Below are 27,552 nucleotides of genomic sequence, written 5' to 3'. Positions count from 1 at the left end.
ATAGGAGACTAAATGGGGTGTGGTGTGTTATACTGACAGATCAGTACGCAGGCGCGGTTACGTCATTGTGCCCGAGGGATTTGACTGGGCGCCGCGCTGCGATGCCTTTGTAAGTAATATCTGTGGGGCCGGCAGGCTTGCACACAGACACACCCCCTTTGCTTCCGGTCTTTAATCGGATATCTGTGAGTAGGAGGTATATGCCCTGGAGGCGTTACCTCACTATGACTGTGATGGTGGGAGGTTCTGAGAGATGGATTGATGACGGGAGTGGTGACCTAGAAACAGGGGCGGTACTAATTTTAGCTGCCGGTTTCTTTGAAGGTGCACGCAACTTCCTTGTACTTGCGTGCATTCATGTAATCAAGTCACTCATTGGCTAGAGCATGAGTGACATGTGCAGTAACAAATGTAGGAGATGAGATAGCCAGGGGCTGCTATTGGTTGGTGGCTCCATGTGACCTATTGGTGCCGATTTTTAAACCCTGCACTTCCTGTGACCAGGGCGCACAGCCATGGATCACCATATCTGACAGCTGGAACCTTTGCCTCCTGATGATCCTTATATCCATAAGAAAGGGGAAACGCGTCGAGGCCACATAGAAATGATCATCTGAAGGGAAGTAACTGCATCTATATTCCCTTTTTCTTTTATATATATATTTTTGTGCAATCTGTACGATAAGTTATGGTAATCAGAAATTTACCCTATCACCTGTTTCAAGGGATGACATCTTGATTTTCAGTAAACGCTCTGTAATATATCAGTGAAAATCTTATCTGAACTGTAGGATGTATATGTGCAGGTCCTTTTTTTAGAATCATGTGTGATTTTTGATAAACTGTTTAGAGAGTGTTCACCTTTGAGGCAGGGTGTATCAAGGGAAAGCCGACGTGGAACGGGGGCGCCCAAAACAGTTACGGCGTCAAACCCTCCGTTGGTAGGTAGGAGTTAGTGTGTATAGGGTGAGATAGGGACCCCATAGAGATTGTCTCCCCTTCCACTTTACTCCGCCCCCATGGTTTCAATTATTATGTGATGATCAGAATGCATTGAGGATTAGTCATTTAGGCCCCTTTGCATATTTTCCGTACAGATTGTACAATAATTGCATTTGATCTGATCCATGAATGTTTGGAATTTTTTTTGAATTTCTAAAAATTGTTTAGTAATCATTCACCTTGAGGTAGGGTGCATAAGGGTAAGCCGACGTGGAACGGGGGCGCCCAAAAAGCTACGGCGTCAAACCCCCCGTCGGTAGGTAGGAGCAAGCATGTATAGGGTGAGATAGGGACTCCATAGAGACTGTCCACCCCTTCTACCCTTTTGTGCACCTATGGTGTAATGAATGCTTTTTGATATCTGGGGGGCATCAAGAAATAATTAGTTTTCTAAAAAAGGGGGTGTATGCTACACACACGCCAGCATATAATTCCCCATAGCTAAGGGCAGTCCCTTCCTTCCTTATTTAGAGGGATCCCATTTGGTAATGCCCCTTTTTTGCTTGTATGCCCCTATGTGTGCTCACAGTCACTGGGTGTATTTTAACTAAATCAAGGCACTATATATTTCTATCTCCCCCTTGTATTTTGACCTGTGGTACTCCAATTAGTTTGTACTCCTGCACCATGCACTTTGACTTTTTATGTAGTGCTTGTCTTCTTTGCATATGTGTCAATAAAATGTATTATATTTTTAATTTTACTTTGTGATTCAATGGCTCAATTTTCATATAGGTTTAACATACCCATACCCATGTCTATAGATGTGTGTCTCAGCCCTGATCCTGTCATCCCTCATTATCCCTCCCCCCACCCATTTCTCCCTCTATTTTCATTGGTTTGTATGTATTTGCATGGAAATAATGAAGAATAAGAAAGAATTTTAAGTTTTCAGTGTCTTTTGTGCTTTTGGCTGTGCTGAGTTTGGTTTCTGTTTTATCACTTGCCACTTGTTATGTTACTTTTTATTTTAAAAATCTAATAAAAACTTAAAGTTTAAAAAAAAAAAAATCTTTCTTACCATCCTGTGTGTTTTCACTTAGAACAGTGGCACACAGATCTTTCAAGCTTATTCCCAAGGTTTCACAGATTTCTTCACGTGTATAGGGCTCGGGATGTAGGACTTCCTCAACAACAGCAATCATTTCTTCAAGGCTAACACCAAGAACACTTTGGAGATGTCCTAGTTTCATCAGGTTTTTCCAGTCCAAGCCTTTGGATTTTGCTAAAATCTATAATACAAAAAATAAAAAAATCTTAATTTTGTTTTTGCTAAAGATAAGCTGTAATAAATATAATCATTACAGAAAAATATATCAGCATAAGAGCAGCATTTTAATGAATAATGTTACAATTAATGGTAGAAATCACAGTAACAATATATTACAATTTAAGAACCATGTTGAAACCAGCACTTGTAATATTCCATAAAAAAAAATAGGCTTTAAGGAGGTTTTACACGCTACGATATCAGTGCCGATATCGCTAGCGTGTTTACCCGCCCCCATCGTTTGTGCGACACGGGCATATCGCTGCCCGTCGCGCACAAAATCGCGCACCCCCGTCACACGGACTTACCTGCCCTGCGACGTCGCACTGACCGGCAATCCGCCTCCTTTCTAAGGGGGCGGGTCGTGCGGCGTCACAGCGACGTCACACGGCAGGCGTCTAATAGAAGCGGAGGGGCGGAGTTGAGTGGGATGTAACATCCCGCCCACCTCCTTCCTTCCGCATTGGCGTTGGAGGAAGGTAAGGAGATGTTCCTAGCTCTTGTGGTGTCACACACAGTGATGTGTGCTGCCGCAGGAACGAGGAACAACATCGCTAATGAGCGTTAAACGATTTTTGGTTTTAGGATGACCTCTCCGCGGCAAACAATTTTGCCCGCTTTTGCGATCACTAATGGCGTGACCCCCAACGATAAAACATTAACGATATCGTAGCGTGTAAAGCCCCCTTTATTGTTCAGATAATATTATATCATTATATAACTATATATATATATATATAATTTGACATATATATATATATATATATTTATTATTATTATTATTATTATTATATTATTATTATTAATAATAATAAGATAAAAACATAAGTGGCAGAGAGCAGCAACAAAAACTAAACATACGCAGAGAATGAACACAAACCTAACCAGGCATTGAGGCAATGCATTTCTGACCTGTACGGTCCTTAGTCTAGATCAGCCCTTCATTTAAGCTCTATATCAGTGAGGTCATGTCTACACAAAACTGCCAGGATACGTCGTGCATAATCGGCAGGTGTCGTCCCCCAGTCCTGTTCACTAGAATACAGCTGTATCTAAAGCTTTGCTAAAAACCTTTTCGAAAATATCCATGGCCCCACCTTCATCCAACACCATAGTCAAAACAATTTAATTGATTAGTTACACAGGATCTGCCCTCTGTAAAGTTCTACTATTTGAGTCCAAGAAGTTGATAGATTTTAGAAGACCAAATATCTTCTTTATTTTTTAACTTTATGTCTACAGATGTTAAAGTAAATTATCACCAGATTTCTCAATACAAGCCATATTTTTAGTAGAAAGTAACAAATACTTATATGCTTCACAGTAGAGAAAATCAGCGGCATTAACTGATTTTTTTTATCATTTTCATTTATTTATATAGCGTTTAAGTTCAATGATGCCAAGGTAACGTTTTAGGCACTCCTGCATTTCTACTGACTTCATTTAAAGTGATCTCATGATGATCTTTATATCTGTCACATGGTCAGTTACTTAACTTACAAACATTTTCTAAAAATAATGGAATTTATTGCAAAAGAGACAATAATATAATTACAAAGTGACACAGTTATAGAGCATAAAATCACTAATATTATCAGAGAAATACATTTAGTCTAGAACGTTTAACCTGTTCGATTCCAACCAACTGCATTACTCTAGGATTTCTTCCATGCATCTTTCAGATATGTGCAGTCAAGCGCAGTGAGCCAATACCAGATTGATTGATATGAAGTGTTCACTAAATCTAATACCCATAAACCTTATGGTTTTACTATGTAAACAAAAATAAGGTGGGCAAATTATTCCACACACAATGTACTTTTTTTTAAAATGTAAAAAAATCCCTGAACTTATAAAAAAAATCCCACTTTACAAGCATCTAGATAGGAACATAAAGTCACAATAATTGCTCTTGCTACATCCAAAATTACCTTTAGAATTGGAATTAGTCAACAAGTGCATCACTGCCGCCCGGATATCGGGGCGCACTTACAGTGACCGAAGTCACGCCGCCTGCATGACTGAAAGGTGGTGGCTCCTGGAAGAAATAAACTTAATTTTCTCCCAAGTGCCGCATTTTAAGTACAGCAGCCAGGTACCTTCATAACACTATTCAACTACAGATTAACCCTATATCTGCAGGTTTATAGCATAATCAGACATGTCAAGTTCCTTTTAAAGAGGTTGAGTTTTTGTATTACCTTAAAAAGATCAATTGTATTGGATCAAATTCCAAGGGGATAGAAAAATTAAAGCCCTTGTATAAAACAGATAAACAGATGTCATCCAAGGTGGTATCTGCAGGGTTGCTAACATTAAAGAGGTTGTCTATTACTTTAACATTGATGGCCTATCCTTAGGATAGGTCATCAATGTCTAATCAGCAGTGTCCAAGAAAAAGACTGATGGCATATCTTATCTTTTTAATGTGAAGAGTTGCAAACTGAATATGAAACATAGTATCAAAAAGGAGACAATTGCACACTGCAATGCTAAGATTTGTGGAACAATGAATATGGAAATATAAAGGTGCATTACTGCTATGAAAAAACATGTAAAAATTGAGATACTTAGCACACAAAATTGGCCTTATTACTGCCAACTGGCGGCGGCAGCCTGCTGCTGTAAATGTTCAGTTCTGGAGCTGCCCCATCTTCTGATAGTAGCTGCAAACTATGTACTGCACATCCGACTCTTATTAATTTCAATTGGATGCAGATGTGCAGTACCCGGCCGCGGTCGCTATCAGATGATGATGTTGCTCTGGAACTGGGTATTTCCCTAGGCCTGCTTCCGCCACTGGCCTAAAAACAGTTGATCGGAGGGGGCACCAGCTGTCGGACCCCGGCTGATCAGACATTGATCACCTATCCTTAGGACAGGCCATAAATGTTAAAGCAGTGGACAAACTTTTTTATTTGATCTTTCTTTAACTTTGATCTTTCAGGTAAACTTGTTTTCTCTTCGTATTCACATTACATTATTTTTTCTTCTTGATTCATCTTTTCCTGATGCGACATGTAAAGGGATTTTTTCCTACTACATTACAATATCCTTCATTTTCAGATTTTTATACATTTCAAATTGAAAAGTCTGACATACTAGAATTCGTGTCCATAGTCCACAAATTGTTCTGCTTTTTTGCGTTTGACCGCTTGTGTCTTTTATATTGATGGCTGTTTCAAAGAAAAATCTTAATATTTTCACAATGTGTTTGACTCTTAAAAAGGTATATAATGACGGTTTGTGTGGAAGAATGGTCTAAAATCACGCCCAAGCAATGCATGTGTGAAGATCTGAGGTCGTGGGTTATATTAATATCCTAGATAGGTTAACAATGCCATTATTTTTATTCACAGTCTTACAGCAACTCCTGGTAGATGTCCAAAGTAAGATGCCCCCAGTCCATAAGATTCCAAATCAGGACCAGTAGTTGTACTGTACCATACCAGGCAATACTCATTGTCACCCAACTTTTGGGTGGCCCACAACTTTTGTATCTCCCACCGGTACGGTCTGCAGTCACAGCCTTATGACAGCAGATACCTTGACTGTAGGGTGTGTATCCAGTTCAAGCCGGCAACAATCCCCATTTCCTTGTCAGTGTCCTGGGTACCCCAAGCTGTCCACAGAGTTTGAGCCTGGCTCCTGGAAAACATCCTTCCAATACTAACTGCGCATTGGTGGAGGTATTTTTATGAGGTCGAGCCCCTCATCTGGGACTGTATATGAGCCCTTCTGTGGTGACAGCTCCACAGGGTCTACTATTACCATACACATAATGGGACTAGTAGCTGGGAGAACAAAGCCTTATTTGAGTCCCCTGTGACACCAACGAGAGTAATTGAATGATTGCTTTATTCTAATTAGACAAAAGCTAGGTGAACCAAAAAATAATACACCTAAAAATTACCTTTTAATAACTCAATTAAAACAGGTCACAGTTTCTATGACCTAAACAAACGAACATACAAACAGACCACATGTATGAATCATAGGTACCAAATAGTAATAAGGTCACCAATATCACTGGTAGGTGACCACCTCTGTACCTTTTACATTGACCATTAAAACATATCTATCACCAGAGACAGTTATAATATCCTGCTCAATAGTGTATACCAAGGGTAGGAAGAGGAACAATCTCACCCATCCAGCGTGGAGTCCCTTTCTTCCCACAGATGCTGTTGCTTCAGAATCTGGTATCAAGGGCTGAATAATCTGGTCCTCACCATTCTGACTCAGGATCTCCACATGATTATACCAGCATCTCTACAGCGTTTGACTTCTTCCAACGCGTTTCCTTAATATCATCAGGGGAGTGATTATGACGTTATCATGGTCATTATTGTCCCACAGGACAAATAAAATGCTGTTTTCGGTAGACAGCGAGCGTGTCTAGTACGCTGTACACCCGGGTCGCCACACAGCGTTGTTTAAAATGCCGGCCGCTCAGGACGCCATCCTCTCAGTCCAAATGCTCTTTTTTTTTTAAATTCATTTTATTTAACCGAAAAACATGGAAACACATCAATCAAATTCAGTAGCATTACATTTCGCATCCATTGTATGTGATCACCTATCTGGCTACCTGTAACATATGATAAATACAACACTTTGACTCCTCCATGTTTAGTCCAAATGCTCTTAAACATCGTGACACTGTATGAAGAGACAGAGCCTTACCCTGTTCAGTGCTGAACTAGTGAGCAATTCTAACTGCAATGTTGAAACGATTACCCATGGATATTTTCTGCATTTTCCTGTCCTTGCCTGCATTTGTCTTTCAAAGGTGACCAGCCTTCTTGGAAGACTTAAAAGAGTTTTTGATGTTGTAAAGATGCAATATTCACGAAATTACAGACTTGGAATGACAAACTTCTCTTGCTATGGCTCATAGGTTCACCCCTTTAACCTTTACTTTATCTGGACAAACTGCTGCTGGAGGGTTTCAGTCACTTTTGAATGGCACACCATTTTTGCAAAGTCAGTGCAAACTGGAAAGTTAGGCTGCCAGTTAAATAAGATTTGTCATATAATTAAGGAAATTAGCACCAGGTGCCAGATTATCACAAATAGCTTGCAGGTATATGAAAGTATGCTCTAATTTTGATCAGTGTTCTTTTTCATTTATCTCATTTACATTTTTATTCTATGCATTACAATAAATTCAATTTATGAAATTAGCTTAAAATACTGCTAGTTTACCCATGTTAGAGTATAACCACATAGGGCTACACAATGACCTTAACATTTAGGAAATTGTGCTTTCTTACACACCCATACATATATATACTACAGTTCAAAAGTTTAGGGTCACTTAGATATTTCCTTATTTTTGAAGAGAAAAAAAAGCAATTTTTTTTCAATGAAGCTACCATTAAATTAAACAGAAATACAATCTATACATTGTTAATGTGGTAAATGACTATTCTAGCTTCAAACGTCTGGTTTTTAATGCAATATCTACATAGGTGTATAGAGGCCCTATTCCAACAACCACCACTCCAGTGTTCTAATGGTACATTGTGATTGCTAACGGTGTTAGAAGGCTAATGGATGTTTAGAAATCCCTTGAAAACCCTTCTGCAAGTATGTTAGCACAGTTGAAAACAGTTTTGCTGATTAGAGAAGCTATAAAACTTATCTTCTTTTGAGCCAGTTGAGAATCTGGACCATTACATTTGTTGGTTCCATTAAACTCTCAAAATGGCCAGAAAAAGAGAACTTTCATGTGAAACTCAACAGTCTATTCTTGTTCTTAGAAATGAAGGATATACCAAGCGAAAAATTGCCAAGAAACTGAAGATTTCCTACAATGGTGTGTACTACTCCCTTCAGAGAAGAGCACAAACAGGCTATAACCAGAGTAGAAAGAGAAGAGGGAGGCCCCGTTGCACAACAGAGCAACAAGACAAGTACATTAGAGTCTCTAGTTTGAGAAATCGACGCCTAACAGGTCCTCAACTAGCAGCTAAATTAAATAGAAACCGCAAAACACCAGTGTCAATGTCTACAGTGAAGAGGTGACTCCAGGATGCTGGCCTTCAGGGCAGAGGGGGCAAAGTGGCAAAGAAAAAGACATCTGAGACTGGCTAAAAAGGAACAGATTAATATGGGCAAAAGAACACAGGCATTGGAAAGAGGAAGATTGCAAAAAAAAGTGTTATGGACAGACGAATCGAAGTTTGAGGTGTTTGGATCACACAAAAGAACATTTGTGAGATGCAGAACAACTGAAAAGATGCTGAAAGAGTGCTTGACGCCATCTGTCAAGCATGGTGGAGGTAATGTATGGTGTGGGGTTGCTTTGGTGCTGGTAAAGTGGGAAATTTGTACGAGGTAAAAGGGATTTTGAATAAGGAAGGCTATCACTCCATTTTGCAACGCCATGACATACCATGTGGACAGCGCTTGATTGAAGCCAATTTCATCCTACAACAGGACAAAGACCCAAAGCACACCTCCAAATTATGCATGAACTATTTAGGAAAGAAGCAGGCAGCTGGCATTCTATTTGTATTAGAGTGGCCAGCCCAGTCACCAGATCTCAACCCTATTGAGCTGTTGTGGGAGCAGCTTGACCGTATGGTACACACAAAGTGCCCATCAAGCCAATCCAACTTGTAGGAGGGGGGAAGCATGGGGTGAAATATCTCCAGATTACCTCAGAAAATTAACAGCTAGAATGCCAAAGGTCTGCAAAGCTGGAATTGCTGCAAAGTAGCATTCTGTGATGAAAGCAAAGTTGAAGGAGAAAATTATTATTTCAAGTAAAAATCATTATTTTTAACCTAGTCAATGTCTGGACTATAGAAAGATAGATAGATAGATAGATAGATACAGTGCAGACCAAAAGTTTGGACACACCGTCTCATCTCTAGAACAGCTATTAAGAGGAGACTTTGTGCAGCAGGCCTTTATGGTAAAATAGCTGCTAGGAAACCACTGCTAAGGACAGGCAACAAGCAGAAGAGACTTGTTTGGGCTAAAGAACACAAGGAATGGACATTAGACCAGTGGAAATCTGTGCTTTGGTCTGATGAGTCCAAATTTGAGATCTTTGGATCCAACCACCGTGTCTTTGTAGAGAAGGTGAACGGATGGACTCTACATGCCTGGTTCTCACAGTGAAGCATGGAGGAGGAGGTGTGATGGTGTGGGGGTGCTTTGCTGGTGACACTGTTGGGGATTTATTCAAAATTGAAGGCATACTAAACCAGCATGGCTACCACAGCATTTTGCAGCGGCATACTATTCCATGCGGTTTGCATTTAGTTGGACCATCATTTATTTTTCAACAGGACAATGACCCCAAACACACCTTCAGGCTGTGTAAGGGCTATTTGACTAAGAATGAGAGTGATGGGATGCTACGCCAGATGACCTGGCCTCCACAGTCACCAGACCTGAACCCAATCGAGATGGTTTGGGGTGAGCTGGACCGCAGAGTGAAGGCAAAAGGGCCAACAAGTGCTAAGCATCTCTGGGAACTCCTTCAAGACTGTTGAAAAACCATTTCCGGTGACTACCTCTTGATGCTCATCAAGAGAATGCCAAGAGTGTGCAAAGCAGTAATCAAAGCAAACGGTGGCTACTTTGAAGAACCTACAATAAAAGACATATTTTCAGTTGTTGCACACTTTTTTGTAGACTGTGAGCCCTTGCGGGCAGGGACCTATATCCTCCTGTACCAGTCTGTGCCTTATATTGTTTATGATTATTGTACTTGTCCCTATTATGCAAACCCCTTTTGCATGTAAAGCGCCATGGAATTGATGGCACTATAATAATAAATAATAATAATAATACTTTGAAGAACCTAGAATATAAGACATATTTTCAGTTGTTTCACACTTTTTTAAGTATTTAATTCCACATGTTTTCATTCATAGTTTTGATGTCTTCAATGTGAATCTACAATTTTTAGAGTCATGAAAATAAAGAAAACTCTTTGAATGAGGTGTGTTCAAACTTTTGGTCTGTACTGTATATATACCATATACACACATATATTCATGCACATGCACATATATACATACCCACGCTACATGTAGCTACGCTTTCCTTTTTGCATAGATATCACATGCAACTATACTCAGAAATAATATAAAATTTCTCAGAATTATTATATAAATACACATATGCATATGAACGCACAAGCATCACACAGATATAGTACACAAGGTTACATAGTATTAAGTTAAGTTATCTAAACAAAGACTACAATGCCATCATGCAGACAAACACCTACCATAGTGATTGCGGCATATAGAAGTTTGGCTCCTTCTGTCACCTCTCCTGCACCCCCATGAAATGATCATGGGGGATCTGAAGGAGGCTGTTATGGCAGCTGCAGTTCAAATGATGAGGTCTGGGTCTACCACATATGGTGACCTGTTAGACCCAGCCAGAAGCAGAGTGCAATAGGTGATCTATCAGGGTACGGCTGGTTTCAGATGTCCGTGATTCAGGTACGCGTGACAGCTGTTTTTAACACGGATGCCACACGTACCCATGTTATTATTTACTGTTACTCACACGTCCGTGTTTTCACACAGACCGTGTGACCTCTCATAATCACGTATACACACAGGCATGTCCGTTTTTTCTCCGGCAGCACGGGTGTCACACGGATCGCACACTGTTGTGATCCGTGTGACATCAATGTGACAAATACCGGAGAAAACACGGGTCTTTTTAATAAAAAGATTATCTATAATTACCTGTATCCAGCGGTGCTGTCTCCGGATCGGCTGCCTTCCGCTCCTGACCCCCGCTCATTATACTCACTGAATATTAAGTGTCCTGTGGAACTGGAAGCAGGAGCAGCGCTGAGGACTTCAGTAACGGGGACCGCATTGCTGGGGACAAGTGAGTATACAGCAGTGTGTGTGTGTGTGTTCAGTGCATACATGCATGTGCACTATGATGTGTGTATGTGCTCAGTGTAGCCATGTGTGTCTGCTATGTGTGTATACCTTTGTGTGTATATGTGCTCAGTGTACATATATGTGTGTGTGTGTGTGTGTGTAGTGAGAACCTGGAAGCCGGAGTGTCGTGGGGACAGCATCGGGGACTCATCACAGTTCCCAATGAACTCTGATGAACCCGTGAAGCTGTAGCGTGGGTGTCGCGGGGTGTTATCAGAGTTCATTGGGAACTACGATGACCTCATGGATGTCACTGTGCTTGCAGAATACTCACCTGTCCCCGCAGTGCTATCCTCGTCGGTGCTGTATCGGGCGCTGTCCCCAACGGTCCTGAGTGCGGTGATAATCAATGAATATAATGAGCGGCGATCAGGAGCGGGAGGCTGCAGAGACGGAGACAGCAGGTAAACATGGAAAAAAAAATTATTTCACAGACTTGTGTTTTCTTTGGTACCTGTCACACGTACGCAAACATGGATGTCACACGTGTGACACACATATGACCATAACCATGAGTTTGACTGGTACCTGATTAAACCATACCTCCCAACTGTCCCGGATACAGCGGGACTATCACGCTTTGCATTGTTTGTCCCGTTGCCCCGGGCGGGAGGTCCGTATCCCATGGCTCCGCCCACCCACTCTCTCCCCACCTTGCTGCTTTTCCCTCCTACCATCCTAACACGTGTGGTGAGCATTACAGAGCAGAGCGCGCTAGTCTCTGTGCTGCTGCTGCTAAGGTAATGAATGTCCCCAGCGCTGATTCCCTCCCCTCCCTCCCCCTCCCCCCCTCGGCCCAGAGCCTGTGCTCCTACAGCTGTTTCTCTGACTCCCGTGTGTTTGTGTCCTGATCTATCGTGTGTGCAGTGTTTGCTTCTCAATGTTGCAGGCACACGGTAGATCAGGACATTGGGGAGAAGACAGTGTGTACTTACCACTTGTGTCCTCTCCTGCAGGTGCACAGACAGCACTGGCCGGTAATATGCAAAGATAGAAGCATTGGTAATGCTTCTATCAGCTACCGACCACATGATCTCCTGCCTGGCAGAGCTGCTGCATCTTAAGGCTACTTTACACACTGCGATATCGGTCCCGATATCCCTAGCGTGGGTAACCGCCCCCATCTGTTGCGCGACATGGGCAAATCGCTGCCCGTGCCGCACAACATCGCCCAGAGCCGTCACACATACTTACCTGTCCGGCGACGTCGCTGTGACCGGCGAACCGCCTCCTTTTTAAGGGGGCGGTCCGTTCGGCGTCACAGCGACGTCACTGAAGCGTCACTGAACCGCCGCCCAATAGCAGCGGAGGGGCGGAGATGAGCGGGACGTAACATCCCGCCCACCTCCTTCCTTCTGCATAGCAGCCAGGAGGCAGGTAAGGGCAGCTTCCTCGTTCCTGCGGCGTCACATGCAGCGATGTGTGCTGCCGCAGGAACGAGGAACAACTTCGTTACTGCTGCAGTAACGATTTTTAAGAATGGACCCCCATGTCACCGATTAGCGATTTTGCACGTTTTTGCAACGATGCAAAATCGCTTATCGGTGTCACATGCAACGGCATCGCTAATGCGGCCGGATGTGCGTCACGAATTCCGTGACCCCGACGACTCCGCATTAGCGATGTCGCAGCGTGTAAAGCCCCCTTTAGGCTAAGTTCACACCTCCGGTTTTGCAGAGCCGGCCAATCCGGCTCTAAAACCTATGCAACGGATGCGGCGACAAAACCGCATCCTTTGCATAAGTTTTTTACATGAGGCCCGTCCGGTTTTTGCCGCTTGCGGCAGGCTACTGAGCATGCGCAGTGGAAAAAAACGCATGCGGCGTCCATAGGCATGCATTGCAAATCGCGCCACATGCATTGCTGGACAAAAAAACGTGCCAGGCACTGTTCTATCTGGCCGCCGCATCGGCTAAATCTGCCGCATGCGGCAAAAACCGGACCGAACGCAAGCCCATGCAGCACAATACGGAACTGATGTAAGTCTATGCAGGAAAAACCGCAACCAGCGGCAAAAAAAACCATTGCGTTTTTCCTGCAGAACGCCGTATTGTGCCGCACGGCAAAAACCGGATGTGTGAAAGCAGCCTTAGGCTAAGTTCACACATCAGTTTTTTCCAATCAGGGACAATCCGGTTTGTGCCTGATGCAACGGATCCGTCTCAGATTGTGAAAAAACTGATGTGACGAATCCGTTTTTTGTTTTTTTGTTATGCTGAGAGAGAGACAGAGACCCCACCATCACTGCACAAACACCGGCACTACCTCACACGCATCATCACCGCACACGCCAGCACTACCCAGCACGCATCGTCACCGCACACACCGGCACTACCCAGCACGCATCATCACCGCACAGGTAGGCACTACCTCACACACCTCATCACCGCACACCCCTGCACTACCGCACGCATTATCACCACACACGCCGGCACTACCCTGCACGCATCTTCACCGCACACAACCCGGCATTACCTCAGTGACGTCACCGCTGACAGCGCGACTCCCTTCAGTTGCTGCGTGGAGCTGATAGAGAGAGGCGGTGTTCTACTGCCGTTCATGTCAGCTTCATGTAGTAGAGCTGAGAGCGTCTCGGGACCTCTGTGGATTACGTCGGACCTGGAGGGGTATTTGGGGATTTTAATAAAATGGTGAAAGAGGGTGTTTTTTTGTTTTTTATTCCAAATAAAGGATTTTTTTGGGTGTATGTGTTTATTTACTTTCACTTACAGATTAATCATTGGGGGTGTCTCAGACGCCTGCCATGATTAACCCCTTATTACCCCGATTGCCACCGCACCAGGGCAATTCGGGAAGAGCCGGGTAGAGTCCCGGGACTGTCGCATCTAATGGATGCGGCAATTCCGGGCGGCTGCTGGCTGATATTTTTAGGCTGAGGGGCTCCCCATAACGTAGAGCTCCCCATCCTGAGAATACCAGCCTTCAGCCGTGTGGCTTTATCTTGGCTGGTATCAAAATTGGGGGGAACCGCACGCCGTTTTTCTTTTAATTATTTATTTATTTTACTGCACAATTTAGACCCGCCCACCGGCGGCTGTTATTGGAAGCAGTGAGACAGCTGTCACTCAGCGTGGGGGCGTGTCTGACTGCAACTAATCATAGGCGCCAGTGTGCGGGGAAAGCAGTGAATACGAGATTGAATAATGGGCGGCTGGCATTTTCAAATCAGGAGAAGCCGCCGGAGCAGTGTGACAGCCGTGCAGCCCCGCGCCGGTGATCGGTGAGAGTGAGTGAGTGAGTCAGTGAGTGAGTTTGAGAGAGAGTGAGTGAGAGATTGATTTTCTGACAAGCAATGAATTTATATCACTTCTGGGCATGCTCAGAAGTAAAAACCGGATAGGTGCATGCTTCCGGCGTTTGAAGCATGACACCGTATCCGGCTCGCATAGACTTTCATTATGCACCATGCCGCACCCGGCGCTATGCATTTTTTTGCCGCTGGCAAAAAACATTCCTCTCTGCATCCTGTGCAGCCGCCGGAGTGACGATTTTTGACGCATCTGGCAAAAAACGGATTAAACGCAAGTACATGTGGCACAATCCGATGCTAATAAAAGTCTATGAGGAAAAACAGCACCCAGCGGCAAAAAAAACACAAAACACATGCGTTTTTCCCGCAAAGCGCCGGATTGTGCCGCACAGCAAAAACCTGATGTGTGAACATACCCTTAGCTGCACACCCTGTACAGCTCTCCTCCTGGGTCCTAGCTGCCTGCACACCCTTTTCAGCTCTCCTCCTGGGTCCTAGCTGCCTGCACACCCTGTTCAGCCCTCCTCCTGGGTCCTAGCTGCCTGCACACCCTGTTCAGCTCTCCTACTGGGTCCTAGCTGCCTGCACACCCTGTTCAGCCCTCCTCCTGGGTCCTAGCTGCCTGCACACCCTGTTCAGCTCTCCTCCTGGGTCCTAGCTGCCTGCACACCCTGTTCAGCTCTCCTCCTGGGTCCTAGCTGCCTGCACACCCTGTTCAGCTCTCCTCCTGGGTCCTAGCTGCCTGCACACCCTGTTCAGCTCTTCTCCTGGGTCCTAGCTGCCTGCACACCCTGTAGTTAACTCCCTGCCTGTTCTGCACATTGCTGATCTGTGGCGGCTCAGAGCGATCACGGACAGCTTCTGCAGTTTCAGTTTGCTGGATGGGTGTAGATGGGGAGTGGATATGGGTGTGGCTGTTTGTAAAAATGGGTGTGGTTAGGGGGCGTGGCCTAAAACTTGCCACAAACTTTGTCCCTCTTTCCCTTCTTTAAAAGCTGGGAGGTATGATTAAACACGGACGTCTAAAACCAGCCTACCACTGACAGGTGTAATGCATTGCGATGCTTTTGCATGGCAATGCATTATATCAGCAAAAAGACTAACAAAAGTGCCATAGAGAGACTAAGTAAAAAGATAAAAAACAAAAATTGTAAAAATATTTAAAAAAAAAATTAAAGAACACAAATATTATACCAAATAAACATATATATTTATGTAAAAACAAAAATAAACAAAAAAGTACACATATTTGGTATTGCTACATCCAGAACAACACATTCGATAAAACTGTCACTATTTAACCCCTTCAGTGAATAGCATAATAAAATAAATAAGAAAGGTTTTGAGAACAATGCTTTTTAATCATACTGTTGAAAAAAGTGGAATAAACGTGATCAAAAAGTCTAATGTAAATAAAAATGGTAAATCTGAAACTATCATCTTCTCCTGCAAAAAACAAGCTGCCATACAGTGTAGTCAGCAAGAAATAAAAAAGCTACAATTATCAGAATAGAGTGATGCAAAAACAGTTGTTTCTTCTTTAAAATTATCTTATTGTTTAAAAGGGGAAAAACATTACAAAAAATGATTTAAATGTGGCATTGCTGTAATCGTACTGAGCTGAAGAATAAAGCTATCTTATCACTTAAACCGCATGATGAATGGTGAAAATAAAACCCCCCAAAAAACAATTTCTGAATTGTTGGTTTTTGTTCATTGTGCTTCACATATATCAGAATAAAAAGCGATTAAAAAATATTAGGTGCGCGAAAATGATATAAATAACTTCAACTCATCCAGCAAAAAACAAGCCCTGACATGACTTTGTTGGCAGAAATATGGAAAAATTATAGCCTTGAAAATATGGCAATGCAAAAACTTTTTTAAAGCATTTTTTTATTGTGTGACAGCTAGCAAACATAAAATCCTGATATGAACCTGAAATCACACCGACCTGAAGAATAAAACTTTCTTATCACTTATACCGTACAGTGACTGGTATACTACATAAATAACATTCTTGATTGCCGTTAATTTGTTCATTCTTCCACCCAAAGATCGCAGTAAAACTCATTTAAGATTTATCCTGCTCTTTACGCTGATCACTTACATTAGGGTTTACATGTGAATCTCTACAATACAGGATTCAGACAGAGCACCTGACGGATTATTCACTACAATGAGGCAGATGGAGTCATTTTGGGCTCTCTGGCCTATGATCTGGTTGTGTCCATCTTTTTAAATGTTTGTAAAAGTGCTGTTGCCACAGTTTTGTGCACATCTGACAAGATGGTCAACATCGGACACAGGTCAGAGTCCAAAGTAATCCTGCTGCATTATTATTATTGAATGGATTCGTCGTGGGTTTCAACTGATTCCTGTTATTCCGAGATTTCGATGCTAACCCCAAATTAACTGCTAAGGGTAGAGCAAAAGATAAATGTGATGCACAATGTTCCCAATAAAAGCTTCAACTCATTCCATAAAAATGAAGCAAGTCCCAACTCTGTCATCTATTAACGGAAATACATGGGGGGGGGGGTTTCTACGGTACTGGTAGGACAAAGGCTTTGGAAGAGTGCCATGGCTCATCATTTTTCAACTCCCAAAAGAAATCCAGCCAAATCTGCACTCTCAAAATCCAAAGTACCCCCCCTCTCTTCTGAGCTCCATATTGTGCTTAAAATTCAGTTAGCATTAACATTTTTCTCAGTACAGTAGCGAGGAAAGACCACTTAATTACTACGTTCATGTCTCTAGAAAGTGCAAGCCTGGCACAATGTATGGGCACTATAATGTACGGCTACTACAATGGCATATTTACAAATTTCATTCTAAAAAATCCCATGTTTGTTTTAAATCCCATGTTTGTTTTTAGAAATCACCCATGGAGTTAAATTAGTACTTAGGGGCTCTGCAAATGGGGCCTGTTTTATCTATTCCCTCTTGTAAAATCTTGTAAAAATGTAAAATCTGAGGCTAAAACTAAAATTTTAGTGGTAAAAATATAATTGTTTTCTTTCCCGCAAAAAACAGTATAACATTCTGTGAACCATCTGTAATGTCAATATATTTATTGCAGCCCCAGATGAATTCTTTGAGAAGTGTATTTTGTAAAATGGGGTCACTTGTTGAAGGGATCTGTTACCAGCACCTAGGCGACTCTGCCAATGTGACATGGCAGCCGCAAATAATAACAGCAAAATCTGTGCTATAATATAGCGCTCCTTCCCAGCTTCTCTTTGCACTGTGCTGGAAAAGTAGTTTCTGACCTCATATAGGGTACTGGCGCACTCAGGAGAAATTTCAACACAAACTGTGTGGTCCATTTTTTCCCATCAGCCATTTTAAAAAAATAAAAACTTGGCACTAAAATATTTTAGTGAAAAAAAATTTAATTATTTTCTCTTCACCACCCAATATTATAACATTCTGTGAAGTACCTGTGGTGTTAATTTTCTCACTGCGCCCCTAGATGAATTGATTGAAAGGTGTAGCTTGTAAAATTGCATGACTTATGGGAATTCTGCTGTTCTGGCACCTCAGGGGCTCTGACAATGTAACATGGCACCCTCAAACCATTCCAGCAAAATATGCCTCAAAACTAGTTTTCAACCACATATGGGGTTGTTGTCGTACTCAGGAGAAATTGCACAACAAATTGTACAGTTCATTTTATGCTATTTCCCGTTATGAATATTAAAAACTTGAAGCCAAAGCAACCTTTTATTGGAAAACATGATCATTCCACATTTAACCTGCCAATGTTTTACAATTCCGTGAATTAGTAGTGTTAAAAATGCTCACTACTCCGCTAAATAAATTCCGCAAGAGGTGTAGTTTCACATTTTTGCTGTTTTGGCATGTCAAGGGCTTTTTATATGTGACATCACATCCGCAATCTATTCCAGCCAAAATGGCACTCCAAAATTCAAATAGTGCTTCTTACCTTCCGAGCCATGCATTGTGCACAAACAGCTTTTCCCCACACATGAGGCATCCTTGTAATCAGGAGAAATTGCACAACAAATTGTATAGTCAATTTTCTCCAATTACCCTTAAAAAATGAAAAATTTGGGGATAAAGCAACATTTTTGTGGGAAAAATATTTTATTTTTTATATTTTTGTATTCATTTTCACGGTTCAGCGTTATAACATTCTGTGAAGCACCTGTGGGTTTAAGGAACTTACCACATCTCTATATAAATTCTTTGATGGGTATAGTTTCAAAAATTGAGTCACTAGTGGGGGGTTTCCACTGTTTAAACACATCAGGGGCTCTGCAAAGGCAACATGGTGTCCACTATCTATTCCAGCCAATTTTGCACTCCAAAATTCAAATGGTGCTCCATCCCTTCTGAGCCCTGTAGTGTGCCCAAACAGTAGCTTTCACAATATATGGGATACCCTTGTACTCAGGAGAAATTGCACAACAAATTGTATGGTTCATTTTCTCCCGATACCCTTGTAAAGATGCAAAGTTTTGAGCTAAAACAATATTTTTCTTGGACATTTTTTTTTTATTTTCCCTCCACATTGCTATAAGTCCTGTGACTTAAGAGTTAATAAACTTCTTGAACTCTTTGAGGGGTTCAGCTTTTAAAATGGTGTCACTTTTGCGTGTTTTCTGTCACATAAGTCCCTCAAAGTCACTTCCAATGTGATGTGGTCCCTAAAAAAAATTGGTTTTGTAAATTTTGTTGAAAATTGAGAAATTGCTGATAAACCTAACTCTTCTAACTTCAAATTAAAAAAATGCTTAAAAAATTATGCTCATGTAATGTAGACATACTGAAATATTATTTATTAACTATTTTGTGTAATATAACTATATGGTTTAAGGGCATAACAATTCAAAGTTTGAAAATTGCAAAATGTTTACATTTTTTGTCAATTTTTTTTTCTTTAATAAACGCAAATCATATCGACCAAAACTTACTATGAACATAAAGTATGACATGTCACAAGAAAAACCTCTCTGAATTACTGGGATGTGTTTAGGCATTCCAGAGTTATTACCACATAAAGTGACATTGGTGAGAATTGTAAAATTTGCCTGGTCAGGAAGATGAAAACAGGCTCTGGTGCTAAAGGGTTAAGAATGAGGTGGAATATACCCATCGTAATGAATCAGGCCCAAATTGTTTTGTTCAGAACATAGAGGATATTTAGGACTTGTGAACAACTGAAAGATATACTCTTACTCACTGACAGTGTGCATGAGTATTCTTAAAAGGCAGGGAGCTAGAAGGCTCCTAAACTGCAGTTCTATATGGCTATGCACTCCTGATGATTGATAGTTCAGGTTAGGGGCATGGTTAAGCTGCTGACCCGATATCTATGCTCTTACATGCTGCAAGTAGAGACAGCTTTATCTCTATAGAATCTGAAGTGCAAAGGAGCATCGAAGCTGGATAGACCAATTGATTTGGCCAACTGTGGTGCAGCACTTGTAAGCTCTATGACAAAGAGCTTGCAAGCGTGCTCCCTGCATACGAAACCCGCAGAAATGACTGATAACCTGGGCAAATAACAGTATGCAAAAAATTGTGCCTTAAATAGAGGCAGTTTTGTTTTTGGAGAATCAGAGGAGTGCAGTGGCATTGAAGCTGTATGAATGCACAGATACGGCCAACTGAGCAGCAACACTCAAACGTATTAGCAAAAAGCTTGCAAGCATGCTCCTTCCTTAGGATGCCTGGAAAGGAGGCCAGTAATCCAGGGAAATAACTATGCAATAAAATAAAAAATCCCTTAATTCTTGAAATGGAGATGATTTTTTTTTATTTTGTGAATCCCCCCGGAATTGAACCCACAAGGAAAACATTTTTAATAAGAGATATTGCAAAGTTTCTTCTTTTACAAGCACCTTGTAATTTTACCATTTCATGATGAAGAGAAAACTCATTTAAATCTGACAGCCTGCTAAGGAGTTATTCATATCCTATGTATCATACCTTTATACAGGCGCTAAATAATCTTGGATTGGTGTACCGCTCGCCGCTGAAGATGCTAAATAATACTGGATTGGTGAACCGCTCACCGCCGAAGATGGTAAAGTGGCGAGCTGAAGTGGACCCACACAACCACAGGGGGACCCAGCCTTACTCTTTAGTGGAAGACTAAATGCCCACCGAGAGGCAGACACCAGGTGCCACTCCCAGGGCAGAGATCGGGACTGTGGCAGCTGACCCCCAGGGCAGGAATGGACGCAGGTGTTGACAGCCTGAGTCTCTAGTGTAGACAGGGACCACCAGGATAGGTGAGGCAGACAGAACGTCCGGGACGGACAAGCAGAGTCACCAGCAAGGACAGAAACCACCGGAGTAACTGAGACAGATGACAGAGCCGAAGTAGATGGACACAGTCCCTAGTAAAGCTGGAACCACCAGAGTGGCTGAGGCAGATGTCATGGCCAGGGCGGTCAGGTACAATTTACCAACAGTACAGGACATACATGTCTAAGGTACCAACAGGTCAGAACGGACAGGTACAAGGTATTAACAGGGCAGGACAGATAGGTACAAGGTGCCAACAGGGCAGGACAGTTAGGTATGAGGTCCCAACAGTGTAGCACAAACAGGTTCAAAGTACCATCAGGAGAGCACAGAGAGGTATGAGGTACCAACAGGGCAGGATGGACAGGTACAAGGTACCAACAAGGCAGGACAGACACGTGCAACGTGCCAACAGGGCAAGATGGACAGGTACAAGGTATCAGCAGGACAAGGTCAGAAAAGGATACCTAACAACTAGCTGGCTAGGGAACAAATCACTAACTAATAGCATTGATCAGGCACCTCCCTTAGTGGGAGAGTGTCTTAAGTGCCAAGTGCTTTTCAGCGACATTAAATGGCACGCTGGCCCTTTTGAGTGAAGAGCAGTGATGCATACGCATGCCCTAGGAGCACTCCCGGGGGATCTATGCCATGTGTACAGGCCCCGGGAGGGGGAAGCAGGTAGCACCCATGTGGTTGGGCGAGGCAAAACCAGGTAGCGCGGTGAGAGCCGGCCACGGCAGTGAGTAAGCATGCGTCCCTGCAGGGAGGGGAGCGAGGAGCACAGAAACACCAGCGGTACAATTGGATCACTTTGGAAATATTTTCCTACAATTCCATGAAGGCTTTTAAAACTCATGTTTTCACCTTGCACCAAGCGCAGAATTAAGAATTTGTGAATAAGCCATCTATGGATACAAAAACACAGTCTGTTCAATAGGGTTGTAAGAAAGTGTGTCCCTAACAATCAATTAATTTTATTATTTATTTCAAGAAAGAATTAACACTTAACTGACAGCAGAAAATTACTAAGTAGGGCCAAAATTCAGTCAGGGAACCATATAAATTGGTCTGACTAAGATCGGACTGCAATGCTCGCACTGGTAAAGGCACCTGCAATCAAAGTGCAGTGCATTTCTGCAACTTTGATTAAAGATATTTCTGCAACCAAGCGTCAGATCTTTCTACAACAGGTATGCCTGGATTCAGCATCTTAGTGCAAGTATGGCACTGCCTTTAGTTCATATTGCAAAATCATGGTGGTTTGTCCTCTTTAAAGGGAACCTGTCACATACAATATGGGTTCTGACCTATCAGCAGACACGTGTGCCCTAATTACACCTCCCTACCCATCCCTCTACTCTGTAAATAGCAGAGCTCGTCGCCCCATGGGCATCACATCACCCTGTGGGCGTTTGCATACTTTCCATGGTATTACGCCCCTGTGGATTCACATGTGTGACGTTCCCCGTGCACTTACCATTCCCACAACCTATTCCGGGTGGTCCCCCGCCGACTTCAGGCGCGCTCTGCGCATGATCAGACCCTTCTGATCATGCGCAGAGCGCATCTGAAACTGACAACGAGCAACCGGAAAAGGCTGCGGGAATCGTAAGTGCACACACACGGGATTCTGAAGATGCGACGGGGGACGTCGCACATGTGAATCCATGGTATCACGCCCACAGGGCGATGTGACGCCCATGGAACAATGCTCTGATATTTACATAGGAAATATGTAAGTAATAAAATGGTTTTTTTATTACTTTCATATTACACAATTTTACAACAGAGGGATAGGTAGGGAGGTGTAATTAGGGCACACATGCGTCTGCTGATAGGACAGAACGCATATTGTATGTGACAGGTTCCCTTTAAAGGGGTACAAGGTAGAAGGTAGAAGAAGGCACTTGAGTCAAAGCCCCACCCTTGTAAATAGTATATTATGAGCACCAACTGCCATCTCCTATCTCAATAATGTAATAATATGTCTTTACTTAGAATTTTGATAAGAACTGATCAGTCCTGGAGAAGAATGAAGCAGATTTCTATAATAAGATATATTACAAAAGCTTCTTATTTGCATTTGTACCATTGATTTATGAAGTAAAAATTAAAATGACTGTTACTGTTCAAGATGGTTTTCTCATTTTTAACCCCTTCATCATCCGGCGAGTTTCCGTTTTTCTTCTCCCTTTTTTCAAGGGCCATAGCTTTATTAATTTTCTGTCAATATAGCCATATAAGGGCTTGTTTTTTGTGAGATGAGTTGTATTTTTGAATGTCACCATTCATTCTGCCACATATTGTATTGGGAAACAGGAAAAGAATTCCAAATACGGAGAGATTGCAAAAAAAAGTGCACATTTTGGGAGGGGGGGAGGGGGTTCTATTTACCATGTTCACTATATGGGAAAACTGACCTGGAAGTATAATTCCCCAGGTCGGTAAGAGTTCATAGATATCAACTTGTATAGTTTTACTTTTATTTAAGTGATGAAAAAAAAAAAATCAGAAATTTGTCATAAAAAGAATTGCACTTCTATCGCCATTTTCCAAGACTCGTAGCATTCTCATTTTTTTTCGAGATCTGGGCTGTGTGAGGGCTTACTTTTTGAATATTAAGCTGATGTTTTTACTATTACCATTTTTGGATAGATGTGATGTTTTGATCGCCTGTTACTGCATTTTAATGCAATGTTGCGGCAACCAAAAACACGTAATTTTGGCGTTTAAATTTTTTTTTGCTCGCTAGTCCTTTACCGATCAAATGAATTGATTTTATATTTTGCTAGATCAGGCATTTCTGTAATTGGCGATCCCAAATATGTGTTGTTTTTTATTATTATTGTTTTATTTTTGATAGGGCAAAGTGGGATGACTTGAACCTTTTTTTTTCAATTTTTTTATTGATTTTACTTGTCCCCTTGGGGACTTGAAGCCTGCACTGTCCGGTTGCTTCTGCTGAGCATCACTCTGAACAGCAGAAATTCTGTTCTTCTGTGAATGCCAGTGCTCTGCTGACATTCACAGGAAGCATGCCATGACAGCAACAGGGGTTTATCAGCTGATCCCCGGCTGTCATGACAACCCATCGGTGCCCCATGACTGCATCACGGGGCCGCTGATGGCAGTGGGGAACAGTGCGATCCTCACCGGAGTGCATTAGATAACACTGTCAGGGTTTGATAATGCGTTCTAAATAATTAACAGGCATGGGTGGATCCCCAATCCACCTGCGCCTGTTAGCTGCACATGTCTGCTGATCAGATCAGCAGACGTGTGGGGAATAATGAGGGCTCACCGCATAAGCACCCATTAAAGGAACAGATATGACCTTGGACATATAGGTACGTCCAAGGTCGTAAAGGGGTTAATCTACAGTAAAATGTGCTAAAATAGCGCTACAACCTTTTTCTTTTCTGGGATCCTGATAGTCAGAAACTCATTGATCAGAAAGTGATGTTGTATCTTACTGGTAAAAAAGGCTAATTAAAATATAAATAGCGATTCCAATGAGACATATTTCACTCCATATATTAGCAAAATTTTATGAAAGCACCACTCCAGCATTTTGTTTTCAGTGCTGGAATGGCTCTTTAAATCTAAACCCCCTGCCCCCGGTATTATACTTACCTTTTGTAATTTTCATGCTTATTCAGCTCCACTCTGGTCCCAAGACATCATGTTGTGCCCATAACTTCTGACTAGCCGATAGTCAGAAGTTATGTCACAAACTCCCAACTCTATGAGAGCCAGAATGAGTCCAGATCAAGGCTCTCATACACTTGTATTGAGTTGTGACCTCCGGCATTCTTCAGGAAACACTGGAGATGCTGGCAGGTCATAATCCAAAGGACCACGACAGGATCTACGGTGATAACAGATGAAAAGGCCAGCAGAAGAATATGAGACAGGGGCCAGGGGAATTAGATTTAAATGACCATGGTACAAAAAAAAAAATACGCTGGAGTGGTGCTTTAATTACCAAAAAGCCCATGTAGCTGTGTTTCATAAAATAACCTCATAAACCTTTCAGCAAGCCATCTGCATCCAACCATTTGAAATCCGTGTCAGCAGCAAAAATATTGTGGGATCATTATCACAGCGTTTAGTACAAACATCTTGAACACAGAAAATCAGTCAACATTAAAACTCCCTCAAACACACATGTGCTCAACAAGTGACTAACACCATGAGCTTTTATTTTTGTTATTTAAGGATCATATGTTTACAAATGCCATGGTTTTTATCTTGATCAAATGTTATTGATCATTGTTTTAATAACCATATGAGATAACTCATTTTACTTAAGATCCTAATGTTTTCTTTAGATTTCATGAAACAGTAATTGTGCAGTAAATTTATTGTGATAAAAGTTAGTTTGAGCCAGCCATTAGTCATTCTGGAGGAGTAAAGCAGAAAATTTGCAGAAAATCTTGAGACTTCAGACATATTCTGTTTGCAAAACCGAATTATGCAATTTCTATTAATCCAGAGGAAATAAAAATAAATCTACAAAGGAAGGAAGTTAGGAGACATGGATACAAAATAATAAAATTATGTATAACAAGACAGTGTGATAACTATAATAAACGATAAACTACATCCAGCTAAACATGAAAACACAAGCATTTGACTGTCTATATTGAACCTTGGAAACAGAAGTTTAATATTAAAGTCATATGAAAAAGTTTGGGCACCCCTATTTATGTTAACCTTTTATAACCTTTATAACAATTTGGGTTTTTGCAACAGCTATTTCAGTTCCATATATCTAATAACTGATGGACTGAGTAATATTTCTGGATTGAAATGAGGTTTATTGTACTAACAGAAAATGTGCAATCCGCATTTAAACAAAATTTGACCGGTGCAAAAGTATGGGCACCCTTATCAATTTCTTGATTTGAACACTAACTACTTTTTACTGAGTTACTAAAGCACTAAATTGGTTTTGTAACCTCATTGAGCTTTGAACTTCATAGGCAGGTGTATCCAATCATGAGAAAAGGTATTTACGGTGACCACTTGCAAGTTGTTCTCCTATTTGAATCTCCTATGAAGAGTGGCATCATGGGCTCCTCAAAACAACGCTCAAATGATCTGAAAACAAAGATTATTCAACATAGTTGTTCAGGGAAAGGATACAAAAAGTTGTCTCAGAGATTTAAACTGTCAGTTTCCACTGTGAGGAACATAGTAAGGAAATGGAAGAACACAGGTACAGTTCTTGTTAAGCCCAAAAGTGGCAGGCCAAGAAAAATTATTAGAAAGGCAGAGAAGAAGAATGGTGAGAACAGTCAAGGACAATCCACAGACCACTTCCAAAGACCTGCAGCATCATCTTGCTGCAGATGGTGTCAATGTGCATCGGTCAACAATACAGCGCACGTTGCACAAGGAGAAGCTGTATGGGAGAGTGATGCGAAATAAGTCGTTTCTGCAAGCACGCCACAAACAGAGTCGCCTGAGGTATGCAAAAGCACATTTGGACAAGCCAGTTACATTTGGAAGAAGATCCTGTGGACTGATGAAACAAAGATTGAGTTGTTTGGTCATACAAAAAGGCGTTCTGCATGGAGGAAAAAAACCACGGCATTCCAAGAAAAGCACTTGCTACCCACAGTAAAACTTGGTGGAGGTTCCATCATGCTTTGGGGCTGTGTGGCCAATGCCGGCACCGGGAATCTTGTTAAAGTTGAGGGTCGCATGGATTCAACTCAGTATCAGCAGATTCTTGACAATAATGTGCAACAATCAGTGACGAAGTTGAAGTTACGCAGGGGATGGATATTTCAGCAAGACAATGATCCAAAACAGCGCTCCAAATCTACTCAGGCATTCATGCAGAGGAACAATTACAATGCTTTGGAATGGCCATCCCAGTCCCCAGACCTGAATATCATTGAAAATCTGTGGGATGATTTGAAGCGTGCTGTCCATGCTCGGCGACCAACAAACTTAACTGAACTGGAATTGTTTTGTAAACAGGAATGGTGAAATATACCTTCATCCAGGATCCAGGAACTCATTAAAAGCTACAGAAAGCGACTAGAGCAGTGATGGTGAACCTATGGCACGCGTGCCACCAGGGGCACGCAGAGCCCCTTCTGCTGGCACGCGTGCTGTCGCCCGATCCTGCAGCTTTGGTCTGCTAGTGCAGTCGCGCCGGCAGATCAAATCTGTGTTGGAGCGGAGGAGACATTTCTCCTCCGCTCTGACACTCCTCCTCCCCCAGGCTGCAGGTGTGCTGCCTAGGAGACGGAGGAGCATCAGAGAGGCGCCGGTGTCATCTGCTGGCCGCGTGGGAAATGAGGACCCAGCAGCGTGCAGCGGGGGAGCGTGTGCAGGAAGGTAAGTTGTCTGTTGCTTTTTTTTTTTATAACTCGTGTGCGGCTGTGACAAGGTGGGGATGGGGGGGGCATAGCCAGCATGGGGTGGGGGAACGCACATGGCAGCATGGGGTGGGTGAGGGGGAACGCACATGGCAGCATGGGGTGGGGGTGGGGGTGGGGGAACGCACATGGCAGCATGGGGTGGGTGAGGGGGAACGCACATGGCAGCATGGGGTGGGGGAACGCACATGGCAGCATGGGGTGGGGGAACGCACATGGCAGCATGGGGTGGGTGAGGTGGAACGCACATGGCAGCATGAAGTGGGTGAGGGGGAACGCACATGGCAGCATGGGGTGGGGGTGGGGGAACGCACATGGCAGCATAAGGTGGAGGTGGGGGAACGCGCATGGCAGCATGGGGTGGGGAAACGCGCATGGCAGCATGGGGTGGGGGTGGGG

At 42.5% G+C, this 27,552-nt stretch overlaps 1 protein-coding gene across 1 annotated transcript in view; it reads right to left on the bottom strand.

Annotated features, from left to right (window-relative positions):
• GALK2 (galactokinase 2) overlaps positions 1–27,552 on the bottom strand; it is a 374,056-nt gene that overhangs the window by 82,929 nt on the left and 263,575 nt on the right. Inside the window, exon 8 of the mRNA XM_075345810.1 lies at positions 2,024–2,234. Within this exon, the coding sequence (XP_075201925.1) occupies positions 2,024–2,234 (211 nt within the window). The remainder of the gene's footprint in view (positions 1–2,023; positions 2,235–27,552) is intronic.

Source organism: Anomaloglossus baeobatrachus, chromosome 4 (assembly GCF_048569485.1).
Source record: "Anomaloglossus baeobatrachus isolate aAnoBae1 chromosome 4, aAnoBae1.hap1, whole genome shotgun sequence".
Lineage (NCBI taxonomy): Eukaryota > Metazoa > Chordata > Amphibia > Anura > Aromobatidae > Anomaloglossus > Anomaloglossus baeobatrachus.
This window is presented reverse-complemented; position numbering and strand designations above follow the sequence as displayed.